At 41.4% G+C, this 16,362-nt stretch overlaps 1 protein-coding gene across 1 annotated transcript in view; it reads right to left on the bottom strand.

Annotated features, from left to right (window-relative positions):
- The window catches only part of LOC145391048 (uncharacterized), a 73,143-nt gene extending 57,806 nt beyond the window's left edge, over nucleotides 1-15,337 (bottom strand). Inside the window, exon 1 of the mRNA XM_080265781.1 lies at nucleotides 15,265-15,337. Within this exon, the coding sequence (XP_080121907.1) occupies nucleotides 15,265-15,337 (73 nt within the window). The remainder of the gene's footprint in view (nucleotides 1-15,264) is intronic.
- Between the last annotated feature and the right edge of the window lie 1,025 nt (nucleotides 15,338-16,362).

Raw genomic sequence — 16,362 nt, forward strand, 5'->3', positions numbered from 1 at the left:
ATATATATATGCACTGAGTGACTCTGCACTGAGTGACCAGCCAAATGGTTTCCTGTGCACTTCGAACTGCAGGGGTTACATACAACTTCTATTCATCCCTTTACCCGTGAATTAGATGTCGCATTTTATTGGTTAATTCTTGCTAACACCAGATGAGTATTTCGCTTAGAAGAGATTTTTAGAACTGGAGGGGTTAGTTATAGCCTTCATTCACTCATTACACTGAGAGGTAACCACAGTCTGCAGTCCACTGAGTTCACTTGTAAATTAACCTGATGCCACAACAACACCAACATTAACAACTCCAACGACGAGAGTTCTTCCTAAGCAAGCAGTCCATAACTGTCTCAAGATACCAAGAATACAATATCTAATACTAGCAGCAGTTCCCAGCGTTGGCCTCCGAGGCCGTCCCATGGCAGGCAACTCCCGGTGTTTCTTCCTACCTACAGCCTGGTTTTGGTGGAGATATACCACTGTGCAATTTTTTTTGCCCTAGGTAAAATAAAATTGTACATACAGGCGTTGCCGACATCCCCAAGGGCCCCCTTCCGTGGGGACACCCCCTAGCAGTCTCATCCACTTAAAACCTTATCCCGGTGGAGGGCTACCACCGTGAAAAATTCATTTTCCTAGGTAAAAGTTATGGCCGTCCAGCAAGGACACACACACACACACACACGAACAACAAATGAACGAACAACAAAAAGCAAACATGCACACTGTGCCTTATATATTATAATCAATCCAGTAGGTTTAGCTGTCACTATTACCCACTACGTTACGTTAAATCATTAAAGGCACAGTAAAGCCAGCGTTGGACCATGCGTGGCTCTATTAACCAAACACAGCCAACTTCAGTGTTTGCTACCCGCCTTCCGGAGCGGACCAACAGGATATTGCTTTTTGCTCTGTGTGTGTGTGTGTGTGTGTGTGTGTGTGTGTGTGTGTGTGTGTGTGTGTGTGTGTGTGTGTGTGTGTGTGTGTGTGTGTGTGTGTGTGTGTGTGTGTGTGTGTGTGTGTGTGTGTGTGTGTGTGTGTGTGTGTGTGTGTGTGTGTGTGTGTGTGTGTGTGTGTGTGTGTGTGTGTGTGTGTGTGTGTGTGTGTGTGCAGTGGGATAGATGGAAAGAGTTTTCTCTCACTGGCGTTCGTTTGAAAGTTAAGGAAAAAATAACAACAAAAAGAGTAACAGAAAAAGTGTCAGCCGAAGAGCTCATGATGTCTAAGTTTTGTATTTCTTCATTTATTTATTTCTTCATTTATTTATCTCCTTATTTATTTATTACTGAATGAAGCTGTGTTGACATGGGAAGAAAAGACGCCTGGTGGTCTGGTGCTTATAACTCCCCAGTCAGAGTAGCGGCCTTGTATATAGTAAGTTCGAAGACTGGGGGGTTTCGAGAGCATGATGCCACAAAGGGAAGGAGGCTGGTCGTCTGCTCTTTAGTGTTCTGGACCCCTGAACCTCGAAGGGGGATAGAATGGGACTGGTTGTTTCTGTTCATCTGTTATCGAAAAGGAGAGGGAGACCGGGAACAATATTTTTTTAATGCTAGAAAGAAGAAACCAAAGGCCAGGAGCCCGCAAAATTGTTCCCTCCCAGGAAAGCAAAAACAAGAAAACAGAGAGCATATTCAAGATCCTTTCATTTCATTTCGAGATGCCTGGACACGCTGCGTGGACAGATTAGGTGCGAATGTGTGTAAGGGAGGGTGATGGCGTGCTGTGCGAGGAGGGATGATGGCTGAACAAGTACAGAAATGAAAGGAAGTCCCTTGGTTGGGGCAACCCCGCACAGGATGCGGCGTCAGGCAATGAATAGAGGGGAAAAAAAAAAATACCCTTTGGCTCGATGAATAGGTTAATAAAACGAGAAGAAAATTTTAACTGATGTGCAAGACCAATGCAGTGAATATATCAGCTAATAAGAAACTTGAGATTACTTCCGGCAACGAAGCTAAAGGGAGGTTATGTATTCACCCGTGTCTAGTTGTCTGTTTGTGTGTAAGGTATCTCAAAAGCTTGTTATAAGATTTCAATGGAATCTGGTGGAAACGTGGGTATTGGGTTAAGGAAGAGTTATTAGATTTTGAGATGGATCGGGATCTGGATGCTGCAGTAAAATATAAATTGTATTGTCTTTGACGAATGCAGCAATAAATAAAAAATTCTTTTGTCTTTGACGAAGGTATGTTGTGTCTGGGACTGTGTGTGAGTGAAGATTAAGGTCGTAGAATCTAATATACTATAGCAGTAGGCGTGTGTGTGTGTGTGTGTGTGTGTGTGTGTGTGTGTGTGTGTGTGTGTGTGTGTGTGTGTGTGTGTGTTTTGGGCAGCCGAAACTACACATTCAAATCGCGGCACAAAAGTCGCGAAATATTCGCTCATGTGAAAAAACTTGGTCCCATCACGATTGAAAAACTTTTACTATATTTAATGAGCGATCACATTTTGACCAAAAAAAAAAAGCGCCGCTCCTGGAGCCCGGCATAGGATCTCCGTAGAATATTTTGCCCACAGGTACAACTAAAGTATTTCGGACTTGCGTTCGGACAACTTGGGTTCCATTCCCAAAGCTGTAAATAACACGATCAGTTGGTTAGCTGCAAAAAATCCAAGTGACAACGTTACACTAGAACAGCACATAAAAGCGAAAGCCCTCCGCAGGAGCAAGTGCGAGGGGCCCGAAGGGCCCACAAGCATTTGTTAAGTGACTATAGGAGACCGTAGAAGTATTCGTGTGCTAGGAAAGAGGAACTGCGGCGGCAAGTCATAAATTTTACTGACGTTGGCGGAAGTATGTGCCCTCTGAGTGCTTTCTCATTGTTTTATTTATTTTATTTTTTTAAGAAATAACGTTATAAGATTCTATATATTTATCAGTTTTTAGTAGGTCCTCCGCAGGACCGGACTGCTTCTGGTGGAGGGTTAGTGACACCTAGAGTTAACTTTTCCCTACGCTGGCGAGATACAAATAGAGAAGGCGTGTTTGTGGGAAAAGTGGTGCATGTGAAGGGCGACATGTTTTAATGACTATGTTTTTGTGTTTTAGAGTCCTTACATGTCACTCTTAAAACCAGCCGGGTGCGTACATATGCCAGCATATTTTAGGGCGCATTATCAGCATCCACTATACTCGTAAATCTCCGTCGGGGCTGGGTTCAATCTTTTACTCGAGGAACACATATAGCGAGACGGGTACACTACCGTTCAAGCCACCACAGCTGCAGATTTATTCTGCAAGCCCTTATATGAAGCACGGATCTTATGCACAGATATATATTCAACCATGATAACAGTTACTAATAGTTTTATTTGTAATACTGAAAGATTCCTTCTTGGGAAACGATATTCTTTCTCAAGGAACACGGGTATTGCCTTGATCAGCGTTCTGTCACACTCTCGTCGGCTTTATCAGTTCCTTTGCAACTTACCAACATGGCTTTAGTCAAACGTTTCTCACTACTCCACAGCTGATATTGAAGCTTTGGCAGGAACAAGGACTCATGCAAACCTCTTTCCATCCGTCTTTTAGTAACGACTGATCATATCCACATCTGCTCTAGCCTAATCTGTCCTAACTTGACCTGAATTTTTCCAAGGGGTATTTGCATTTATCAATATTAGACCTTCTTAAAGTCATATTTAGCTCAACCAAACCAAGCCTAACCTACCTCAGCCAAACTTAATCCAACTCCCTGATAAGGATGCAGGCAAACGAAATTGTGAAGATATCAAATTACTCCACCTTTTATATGACAACTTTAGAGACAATTCGGAGCCAGGATTCCTGGAACCTGAATGGTGAGTGAATGTATTGTGACCCATTTAATTGGGGAAACATCTGTTAGTTCTCCCTTTATCAGGTTATTTCTTGCTCTTTGGCCCCTACCTCACGCCATACTTTGATGGAAAAGAGGTCTGGATGATGATGATGATGATGATGATGATGATGCAGCGGACCGTGTCCCTGCCCTGACTTCCAACACTAGAGGGATTTAATCATTATTGTATAATTTTAGTAGTGTTCATATTGACAGAGTATTGGTTCACCCTTTCACTGAGTGTGTGTGTGTGTGTGTGTGTGTGTGTGTGTGTGTGTGTGTGTGTGTGTGTGTGTGTGTGTGTGTGTGTGTGTGTGTGTGTGTGTGTGTGTGTGTGTGAGAGAGAGAGAGAGAGAGAGAGAGAGAGAGAGAGAGAGAGAGCAAGCGATACACACAAAAAGGCTCCCTCTCTTTTCCAACCTCGCCATTAACAAAGTTGGCTAATGGGCGAAAATTGCTACTTTACGTCGAAAAGTTCCGTCCACAACACCCGATTTCTAAAAATGTTCATTCCAAAACAGCGCCAGTGGTAACCGATGAAAGCTGTGTTGCAGTAATAGGTAGAGAAAAACCCGGGACAGAACTTCGCCAAATATTTCACCTCCTCTGCTTCTCACTTCCCCCTGCGGCTAATATTCTTGAGCTGACAGAGGTTTGGTATTTTTCTCTGCGCGGTGATTTCACTTCCATTTCTCACGTCCCTCTGTTGGCTAATATTCCTAAGCTGAGAGAGGCTCGGTATGTGTCTCTGCTTAAAGGTTCGCGTAACATTTCACTTCTTCTACCTCTCATTTCACTCTGCTAGCTGATATTTCTAAGCTGTGAGAGGCTCGGTATATTTCTCTGTCTAAAAGTTGGCCCAACATTTCACCTCTTCTGTTTCTCATTTCACACTACTGGTTAATATTTCTAATCTGACAGACTTGTGTGTTTCATAGCACAGACGTTTGATTAATATTTCCCCACTTAGCACGTTCCTCTGCTGGTTCATATTTGTAAGCGGAGAGAAGCTTGGTATGTTTCTCTGTCCATTGATGATTTTCTTTGACATGATGCATCAGGGAAGAAAGTGAAGGACATGCTCTAAATGTGAGGCAGACTTAGTGGAACAGAAGGCCAATTATTGTCCGTGAATGAGACAAATACTGCTTTTCCTCCAAACTTTTCGTTGCACCTTCCATGATTTGCCCTGAGAGTAAACATAAATTGACTGATTTATTAGTATCCAACTACTGTCACGAGTAGCTAATAGCAGTAAGTCCATTCATATGCATTTATATATTCACACCCTCATGGTTTATAATGATGACGTATAAGAATTCTGACACACACAAATAGAGGCATTCTAGCACTTGAACCATCATTTCGCATCATTTCACCGTTCGTACTTTGCCAGCTGACAGTTTCCGTCCGAGTTACTGATTTTTTTTGCTGCATAGGAACCGATAAGTCTGATTCAGTTCAGAGTCTCCGTATTCGATGATTCTGTAAAACTTTAGCAGGACAAGTGACTGCCTGCTGAATATTCATGTCCAGTAAGTTTATAAACCTGCCAAACTCCTGACAAAAACTGCTTTGTGTTACTCAGTGTTTTGAGCCTGGGTATATTTTTAAGCGTTAAACTAACAAACTGATATTAGCTTATTATAATGGTACAGCAGTTTTGGACCAGCTTAGATCTTCTTGGACTTGTATCATCGTAATACACACAGACCAATGACACCTGAACGATTTTGTTTCCAAATATACTCATTTACACTGAAGAGGATCTAGCCACATAACTGTCTCTAACAGCAGCAGCAGCAGCAGTAGTAGTAGTAGTAATGGTACTAGTAGTAGTAGTAGTAGTAGTAGTAGTAGTAGAAGTTACCACCCCAGGGTCGTCTGAACGTGAACCTGGTGGACTGCAGGCAGATACCTCTATTCTTCCCCAGTCCACCATCCTCCTTTCCGGGGACTAGGAGGAGTTTGAAAGAGGTTTGTATAATCAGACATAACCATCATCCGGTCATATCTATGCAACGACGAGAAGACGTCCCTCTCCTGCACCGTAACAGAGAGAAAACTAATTCGTAAATGTTCCCCTGCCGAAATTAACGAGACACTCAAAAACAACATTACTGATCGGTACCCATGGTAAACGCACTCCCAGCAACCCCAAAATTCGACAGTTTCAAAACTTTAGGCGAGTCTGGGCGAGGATCATAAGTAAAAATAAGTTTCGATCAGGTTTGACAACAATAATGAATGTGGAGGGCATTGCCAGAACAGGAAATCAGTTGGTCATGTGGTCATATGTTTCACTTCGTCATATCACGTTTTGTTTACTCTCTCATCCATACGATTTACAATAGGCTAGTGTCCACTGACCATTACTTCACTACAAGTGACTATATTTCATCTAGAAAGTCGACGTGTGTGTGTGTGTGTGTGTGTGTGTGTGTGTGTGTGTGTGTGTGTGTGTGTGTGTGTGTGTGTGTGTGTGTGTGTGTGTGTGTGTGTGTGTGTGTGTGTGTGTGTGTGTGTGTGTGTGTGTGTGTGTGTGTGTGTGTGTGTGTGTGTGTGTGTGTGTGTGTGTGTGTGTGTGTGTGTGTGTGTGTGTGTGTGTGTGTGTGTGTGTGTGTGTGTGTGTGTGTGTGTGTGTGTGTGTGTGTGTGTGTGTGTGTGTGTGTGTGTGTGTGTGTGTGTGTGTGTGTGTTCGTAGAGTAAGGAGAAGTCAATATCAAATCAAAACTGATCATAATACCTCGAGATACATTTTCTTACTGACATGGTGCTCGCAAAAACGGGTGTCAATACAGTGGTCTATATGCAGCGCCAAGATTAGCCAAAATATCTTGACTTTTAACGTGGCGAGAACCCGCCTTTATTCTCTCCATAAGAAGGTTTAACCCCGACGTAGAGGCAGTGATGTCAGCGTTACCACGGCAACGCACTCAAGCCACTCCACTGACTTGGTTGTGCATCTGCCGCAGTCAAGTTGCTGGCTTGTCTCTCCTTACTCGCTTGCGTGGGTGTGTGTCAGCTCCCTGTCCTTTGTTGCGTGTTGTCGATTCCATACAGCTTTTATCATACCACTTCTGTGTTTATCTGTGCATTCTGTCTTTGTCTGTCCGTCTGTCTGTCTGTCATTTTGTCAGTCTGCCTATTTACATCTATCTATCTATCTATTTATTTATTTGTTTATTTATTCATTCATTTATTATTTATTTATCTTTATTTTTCTTTGTCTATCTGTCAGTCAATATATCTATCTATCAATATCTATCTATTTGTTTGTCTTTCTATCTACCTGTCTATTTATCTACCCGTCTACCTACCAACCTAACTCTCTGTTGATGTTGTTTTTGCCCTTGTTATTCTGTTGTTGGAGAAAGTCTGAAGTAACTATCGCCACGGTCACATCTGCTTTCTTATAGTGCCCAAGGTGTGTGTGTGTGGATTTCGGCTGTGCTTATTTTCTCGGGGCTTCCGTTTCTAAGAGTAAGTGTAAGCCAAGAGCAGGCAGCAGTGGGTGTGATAAGGGCAGAGACTAGGATAGTGCAAGAGAAGCATTTGACGGGAACTGGAAGACAAGAGTACCGGTAGCGGCAATGGTGCATTATCAGATGGAGAGAACACTTTAAGGAATTGCTGAACGTAGAGGATGGAAGTAATGCGAGTATAAGTGGCTGGGGAATGGCTGGGAGAAGGAGGGAGGTGAGAAGACAGGAAGAAATCAGTCTATCTATAACTCGATCTGTTATCTGTACACATGCATATATATATATATATATATATATATATATATATATATATATATATAATACATTTGTTTTTTATTTTATCATTTGCCACTAACTGACTGCATAATTAACAGCCTTGGTAATTATCTAAATCAGATCAGACCTAGTATACCTCAGTGTGCTCATTAAGACATCTTATTTAAAGTGACCCATATACAAAGGCCCACTTCCACTCCGCCGGGCAATCTCTCGTGTGGTGTGGGGACAGCTCAGCCAGTGATATTAGTGGCTGCCCTGCATCATTTATTCATTTCCTTCTCCCCCTGCCACTACCACGCCCACACTAGTCGACTAAGCCGTCCTTGAAACATATAAGATACTGCCATATGAGTTTCTATTGAAGGGCTAGAAACGGACTACCATGTATAAAAGACTATGGATCGCCTAGAGGTCACTCAGACAGGTATTCATAATGGCTTTACAATCTGAGGAGGGATGGTGCTTCGACACACAACTTCCTTCCATGACCATACACCCTCGATTTATATACAAGTAATAGATCAAGAGTTGCACATATATAACCGTGAAAATATATGGTTACTTATCCTTTGAGACAGACAGACAGACAGACAGAGACAGGAACACAGACAGACAGACAATTAAGCAGATACAGATTGATGGATAGATAGCGATCAGTACAAACATAAACAGAAATAAATACACATATAATTTTTTCTCCAGACTTCCATCAGCACTGAGAGACGTGGAGCATTTCTGTTCTACGAAATGACTAAAATATACAGGGCGCGTCAGTACAAGGAGGTCCAAGTATAACATCAATATAGTCTTTAGAAGTGAATGGATATAAATGACACTCCTTACTCACCTCTCTCTCTCTCTCTCTCTCTCTCTCTCTCTCTCTCCCTCTCAGTCCTATACTGCAATTGAGATGCTCCCCGACATTTGAGCCTAAGACTTACGCAGGAAAACGAAAGGCTTCTCTCACATCAGCACCGCTCTGAGTGGAAATTAGTTGGTCAAGTGCGTTAATCCAGCGATCATGCCATACTCGATAATTTACTGCGTATTTTCTGCTCCCGTGATACAACTTAGATATTTTCCCGGCTGTGGGGTAACCTTGAGACACTATGATTTTAAAACAAGCCTAGTTCACTTGACTTGCAAAAAGAGAAATATTGTAAAAGGAGAAGGCAGCCATGTCAGTGAATAAGTTGCACGGAAAATTTTCATAACAGGAACACCGGACTGAACTATATTTAAACGCTGAAAGAGACGTCTTTCAAAATCTGGTGCAATAGTAGAAGGAAAAATTTGGCCTTACTGAAGTGAAAGAACGAAAGTAGTGTCATATTCCTTCTAATCCCTGTACCATCAAGAAACCATAACATCCTTGCAGCTTAAGATTTTATTTAACTTACGAATAATCTTCCACAGGGATTAGTGAGGGCTGTGTCTAATCCCTCCAGTTCGCATAAAAATCGTCCCTAAGCAACGTAAAATCGTCTGAAGGTGACCAGAATAAGCTCATAATGCATCATAGGAATGAGAGGTAATCTTCACTCTACATAAAATCGTCCGTATTATTACCTGTGTGTGTGTGTGTGTGTGTGTGTGTGTGTGTGTGTGTGTGTGTGTGTGTGTGTGTGTGTGTGTGTGTGTGTGTGTGTGTGTGTGTGTGTGTGTGTGTGTGTGTGTGTGTGTGTGTGTGTGTGTGTGTGTGAATTCGGGAGTGGAAGAGGTACGGATGTTGGGGAGTGTGAACATGACAGTCGTGTGTGGGGATGCGGGTGTTAATGTCCGTGTGGTTGTGTGAATGTAGACATACGTGTACTCTTGGTGTGCGTGTTATAATACCAAGAGTGTGGGTATGTGTATGTATGTGGTTATGTGTATGTATGTGGTTATGTTTATGTATGTGGGTATGTGTATGTGTGTGGGTATGTGTATGTATGTGGGTATGAGTTTTGATTTTTGTGTGTCCTACTCTTAGCACAGGCTTCACACGCTGTTCCCTAAGCCCAGTAGTCCTCTCACATACCACATAGATATGGATGTGGGTGTAGGTGTGAATGTGGGTGTAGGTGTGGGTGTAGGTGTGGATGTGGGTGTAGGTGTGGATGTGGGTGTACAGTACGTGTGGATGCATGAACATGTGGGTGTGGGTGTGGGTGTCAAGGAAGAGGCTGTCGGAAGTCTTAGGGTACAAAGCAGCCATACCAAGCCTCTCTCTCTCTCTCTCTCTTTCTCTCTTGGGAAGTCTTGGTGCAAAACTTTTCTTTATTTCTCAATGTAGCTTTACACTTTTTTATGCAAAAAATATATGATACACCAGTAACTATCTGATACGTTAATTTCATTCCTTATTAAGTTACATGTTTAGGTGAATAACTCTGGAAAATTTAAAAAGAATTTTTCTTTTGATTTTAAGTCAGATAGTTACGAAGAACCGATTTATAAAGTATACGAATTTTAATTAAGAGAGAGAGAGAGAGAGAGAGAGAGGGGGGGGGAGGGGGAAGGAGGAAGACGAAAAGGAAGAACGGTAAAATTTGTGGACTGCAATAAGCATGCTAATCCAGAAGCCTCCCCTGGGGCACTACTGTTTACCCAGACCCAAGGCTCTATATGTACGCTCTCTTATCCTGAGTGGAATGCGAGATTGCTTGTATATGCATTGGCCGAGTTCATAGTGAGGAGGCCATTTGTCTCAATGGGCACGGGTTCGAGTCCAAGCTGGAGCAGGAAACAGTTTAAAGGTTTTCAATTTCTCTAGAGTAGACTTCACTAATCTGCCCTACCACACGGCAAGTAAAAGCATCCCCATAATACCAGTACACCAGTCCTGTACGAACATCCCTAGCATGTATTTAATATGGGCGGTGGGTGTTAGAGCCGTAGTGGTGATATGAGGTGCTTGGTACGTGTGAGTACTACTGAGACTCAAAGAACGGGCTGCTGAAGCTTAAGCTTAGGGTGGGCGGCAATTTAAAATAAATCACCGAAGAGGCTGTGCTTATTAGCTCTCCTAAAGGTATATGAGATTCCATGTACAGTATATATGTTTGCCGTCAGTCATACAGTTATCAAACAATTCACAATAAAATTAGATTGAATGTCAAGTTGCCTTTGTCATTCCTTGAACAGAACTTGCCGTAACTATTGCAGCTACAAGAATACAACACAGAGAACCTATAACTCCGCCAACGCCTATACAAGACCACTCATATCACCGCCAAAATTCACTTAACTATTCATTAGTCCATAGACCACATTTCTGCAAAATGTCATTGAAGAAATCATGTACTTTTTGAAATATCTTGTGGACAAACAAAAACCAGTTGTGAACCGGGACCCGAACTCGAATCATCACCAAAATTTCATCCACATTTGCTTGGTCCACGAACCAAATGTCCACAAAATTTATTTGACATCCATCAATACCTTTTTGCAATATCTTGCGACAAAGAGACAGAAAAAAAAAAAAAACTCCTGAACCGGGACTCGGACTCAGATCACCATCAATATTTAACCAACGTTTATTGGGCCCAATACTTATATATCCACTACATGTTACCAGTCCTGCGAAGTAGGATGATATCATTTTCGGCGTCCTATACTGTTGTGCTATACTCAGGCTGTGTGTGTGTGTGTGTGTGTGTGTGTGTGTGTGTGTGTGTGTGTGTGTGTGTGTGTAAGTGGGGAGCATGCCCCCAGTGATTCTTGGGGGTGGGGGATTAGCCCCCTCTCCCATAAATAAAAACGGTCAGATTTGAGGAGAAATTTTGAATGACTTCCCAGATGAATTCGTCTGGTTATTCCAAAGGTCTTCTAGTATATGCAGTTTTCCATCCGTACTGGTAGGGGTATCAGCCCTTTCGCCAAATTAAAAATTCTTAGAAACAGTGAAAGGAGGACAGATGATGGTTTTGATATCTTTGTACATGTTACACAATGAACTCTAATCCTTGATGCCGTATTTGGGATGGATGACCCCTCAGTGATTGCCGGGGGGTCAGCCCCCTATAAAAAATAAAAAAGATCAGAAATAGGGGAAAGCAAACACACAGATTTTAACACAATCGGGATACACACGGAAGGGTTGGGTATGAAGTTCCATGTTTTCTCTTAATCCACAGGAAGATACTGCATATCTCCTTTATTGAAATCCATCAATTACTTTTTGAGACAGCCTACCTTGAAGACAAACAAACAACCAGACAAACAGGGGTGAATACGTAACCTTCTTTCAGCTATGCTGGCGGAAGTAATTACTTTACAAACAGACCAGATATTAAACTTCGTAACAAATCCCTTGTATATACACTTGTCTTTACTAATGCAGTCGCATACAAATTGGGCTGAATATCAGGTAGTGAATGAGATTACTTGTATATAATTTTCCCCCTAATCACACAATTATTACCACATCTCGTTCAGCTTAGAATGCATTTTAATGTGGCAAGATATGAAGAGCACAATGATGAATGACAATAAATAACTGATATATGGACCTGATTTTCCCATTCCACAGCTTGCACTAGGAATGGTCGATGTACGGCCTTTTTCCAGGAAAAGGAGGAGGTTAAGAAGAACAGCAGGAGGAAGAGAAGAAGGAGGAGATTCTAACTGAAGCTTTCCATAACAACCGGGAGAGTTAAAAAAAATATTCTAGAGTTAACTACATGTGTTAGGGAAATCATCTTAAAGCCACTCATTGTATTATTCTCGTTTGCTGTGACCCTCTTGATTTCCTGTTGTGAAATGGGGCTACAAATCTTTATGTTCTTGTTTCCTTGTAAACTGGTTGAGATCCTTCATAAATACGACCCCCGAGGACCGTCTATTCATAGTTAAAACGAGGAGTGGAAGGGAAGTTAAGAGGAGTGTAAGAGGTGTGGAAGGAGAATAGAAGAGGAGCTACGAAGAGTGTAACAGGAGCCTTAGAAGTTTAGAAGAAGAGTGGAAAAGGTGTTAAGCTGGATGTAAGAACTTCACTTTCCCTCCCTACCTTACCTGTCAATGACACAGGAGTTTATTTACCTTAGGAAATTCATTATGGTAATTTCCATAGAGGAATATATTACTTTCCTAGCTTGCCGAGTATCATTGCCAGACGTTATTCCTTTACAGTTATAATTCATGCTTGGTAATACATTGGTTAACCCCAAGTATCAAATTTTAATTATATTTCTGTTCTTAAAAAGAATACATATTTGTTGATTTTCCCTGAAAATTATTCTCTCTCTCTCTCTCTCTCTCTCTCTCTCTCTCTCTCTCTCTCTCTCTCTCTCTCTCCCTGCTTATATATATATTTCTGGGCGACTTATTTCAGCTTTGTACAGGCCGTTGAAAATGAAGAGGTTTGATATAGCATTCTTTGATCCCGTCAGTTCGAGAAGCCTACATTGAGCAAAATCGGTTCGAAGCAGCAGTAATATGCCACTAAATTTCGTGAATTGGTTCCACGGACTAATTTTTACTACCGCAGTCATAATTCCCAGTTAACAATATATTCCCATTCCTTATTCATCCAAAAATCATTCATGGGTCACTCTGCCTCTCATACTAATTCTAAATCGTCTGTCAAAAGATCCCTGTGGCCCTTCTGCTCTGCAATATGCGAAGTCTTTCCTACGCTGGATGCAACTGTTTGACGAGAACAAATAATGGAAATAACACGCCATATTACATCAATCGTAAATTGTGCCAAGTTTGAGAGACCCTGAGCACTTGGCCGGAGAGAGCTAGACCTACTACACCGTCTCTGCTTCCTCCCCCTCTCTACACCCAACAAAGCCGCCGCCTCCAGCTCAGGCAACAAGCATCGACCCAGTTGTTTGTCCAGGACTACCAGACACACCAGCCAGGGTAATAACACAACTTGCCTTGTTACAGCACCACTCTTGGTTGTTTGTCGTGGCTCTGCCGTGCCGTAGCAGCACTTCGTTGTACTCCGATGTACTCGTAACGTGAATGTTAAAACACTGACGTCGTACAACGACTCCATTGTAAAACAATTCTACTGTAGGATAATTCCGTTGTAACATAATTTCAAATGATACAAGCTCTCAAAACACGACTCCTTTATAACACGAATCCTAACACGACACGACTTATAACACGACTCAGTCTTGTTAGCCAGTGCTGTGAGGCACCAGATTAATTAGCGACAAATGTTTGTAAGCCTCTTACTCCCTAGCTCTCTCTTTTGCCACCTCGCATAAATTCTACCTTTTTTGCAGTTTGCTCCATGGCTCACAGGCTGCCGTTCCATGAAATGGGAAGAAAAAGGCTTACAATCAACCCTTTCAGTCTGATGACGTATTCATTATATTTTTTGCTACTTCAAGACGATATTATCTTGCTTCGGAAAAGCAGTTTCCCTTCACTGCAAGATGTACAGTACCTTAGAAGCTGACAGAAATCGTCTGTAAACAGCGTGCATGCATACATCAACAAAATACGTCACCGTATTCAAGAGGTTAAGATAATACGGACTATAAATATATCTTCAGATAAATTAATTATCTGTGATTTCATATAACAAGTTTTTATGGAAATATGTATCGGTTTCTCTCCAAATCAGAAGCTGGGTGAAGCCTTCAAAATGCTTAGAAATATTATTCTAAATGGATATTTTCCCGAAAATCAAGAGGCTACAATTCCAAGATAGGCTAGGAAAAGATCTCCAGTTCAAAGATTTTTTTGAAGGTACAAATATATCTCCCTCCAGGTCAAAAACTATGTGAATTTTTACTGAACAAATGTACAAATATGCACGGAAATATGTGAAGAAATATGTACATATTTCAGCACGATTCAACAAGCAACATTTTCGAGAAAGAGCTGGGAGAGAGTTTAAATGTGAAAAAATATTTAAAACAATTACCGATTGTACATGCGTCTCACTTTGGCTTTATTCTTTGCGGTTCACTGAAGAAATGTACATACACGAGAAATTTATCGAGCTATATTTATTATTATTATCAATGCTGTAGCTAACTAAAAGGCTAGTAATGTAACTTTGAAAAGCTAGGAACACAGCGATGAGTGGACAACAGTGCTTAAAATTAAACCCTTCTGTGAGATGACGTTGTATTCTATAATTTTCATTTACCTTAGGACATTCAACAGGAGAGATAAGGGGAAAAATCTTTTAACCCGCAATAAGGACATTCTTCAAAGTTGGGTAAAATCATCTGGAAGCAGCAAGAATATATAACATAAAGGAACAATAACAATCTGACTCGTGTGTGTGTGTGTGTGTGTGTGTGTGTGTGTGTGTGTGTGTGTGTGTATAAAGTGGGAGGGGAGTGAGAGTCACGGTCAGGGTGACGGTTTGGGTGTTAATAGTGCCATTATAGTAATTTACACACACACACACACACACACACACACACACACACACCACTAAAAACATAACACCCGCCTTCACTCCTCGAGCGCGGGTGCAGTAAAATCGCTAACAAAATTATGTACCTACTGAAAGAATTAACGACAAAAGACATAAGTAAAACGTCTGTAATTAACGATGCAAAGGTGTGGCCAACAGGAGCAACAGAAACAGCGAATGTGCGACAGAGGAAGAGGATGAAGTTGAAGAAGCATATCCGTCATTCGATACCCAGCACAGTAATAAGCCTTCAGTATAATCGGGTATAATAACTGTGATAAAATATAACGCCAGTACTTACCAGGCAGAGGTATGGCCAACAGAAGCAGCAGAAGTAGTGAATGTGAGATGCAGAACGTTGTAAGAAGCTCCATGGTGCTCTAAATTCTACACATCCACTTGTGAGGGATAGATTCAGTCACCTTCTTCCTTCTTCCCTTGTACCTTCACCCATCGGCTCAGAAGACAGGCTTTGTGGTAAACATTTGCTGGATTCTTTCTCCTGAGGTTGACTTAACCTTCTTGTGTCCCCCCCCTCCTCTCTCTCTCTCTCTCTCTCTCTCTCTCTCTCTCTCTCGTTTATTCTTTTCTAAGTTCACTCCTGTACGCTTTTTTTGTCCTCTTCCCCCTTTCTCTATCCCACACAAATCGTAGAGGAAGATTTCACACACTCACTTTATTCTAGGAGGAAGCGTTTTTACACATACAAACCCATTTCTTGTACAGGAGCTAAGAAAAAGAAATCGTCTCTCTCTCTCTCTCTCTCTCTCTCTCTCTCTCTCTCTCTCTCTCTCTTTCTCCGCTAAAATTTCGTGGCAAAAAAAAATCAAGTTTCCTTAGTATTCGCGTCTTTTCCGGTTTTCACTCAAAATTTAGAAGCGTTTTAACACACTTTGCATGAGTCAGTTCTTAGGCTTCAAAAGAAACTTTATATGCTAATGTGTTTGTTGTTTCTTTCACTGTACAAAAATCACAGTTGCATAAGCAGTATTTTTGTTCCTCTGGTCTTTTTCATTTAACTCTAGGAGGATCCATATTTCCATCTCTGCGTCTCCTTGTTCATTGTCTTAAAAACTCCCATATGCTTTTTGAAATCGGGTTTACCTATCCATCACATTTTTTACCCAGTCCTGAGAAAGAAAAGTTGTAGACACAGTTTTTTATTTTTTTTTAAGAAATTACACTTTACTTAAATACTTCCCTTTCCTAGATTTCAATCAGACCCAAGGAACATTGAGTTTTACACTTTCTGGTCTTATTAACTCAGAGCCTGTAAAGAGAATCACACTGATGGTATGTTATTTTTTGTGTTCACTTAAATCTAGAAGTAAGCTATGTTACACATTCGGTGCTGCTTCTTCGGCTTTCAAGAAATACACATGCTTATCTAAATAGTGTT

This window comes from Coenobita brevimanus, chromosome 16 (assembly GCF_032717465.1).
Source record: "Coenobita brevimanus isolate Jiangsu-jjx chromosome 16, ASM3271746v2, whole genome shotgun sequence".
NCBI lineage: Eukaryota > Metazoa > Arthropoda > Malacostraca > Decapoda > Coenobitidae > Coenobita > Coenobita brevimanus.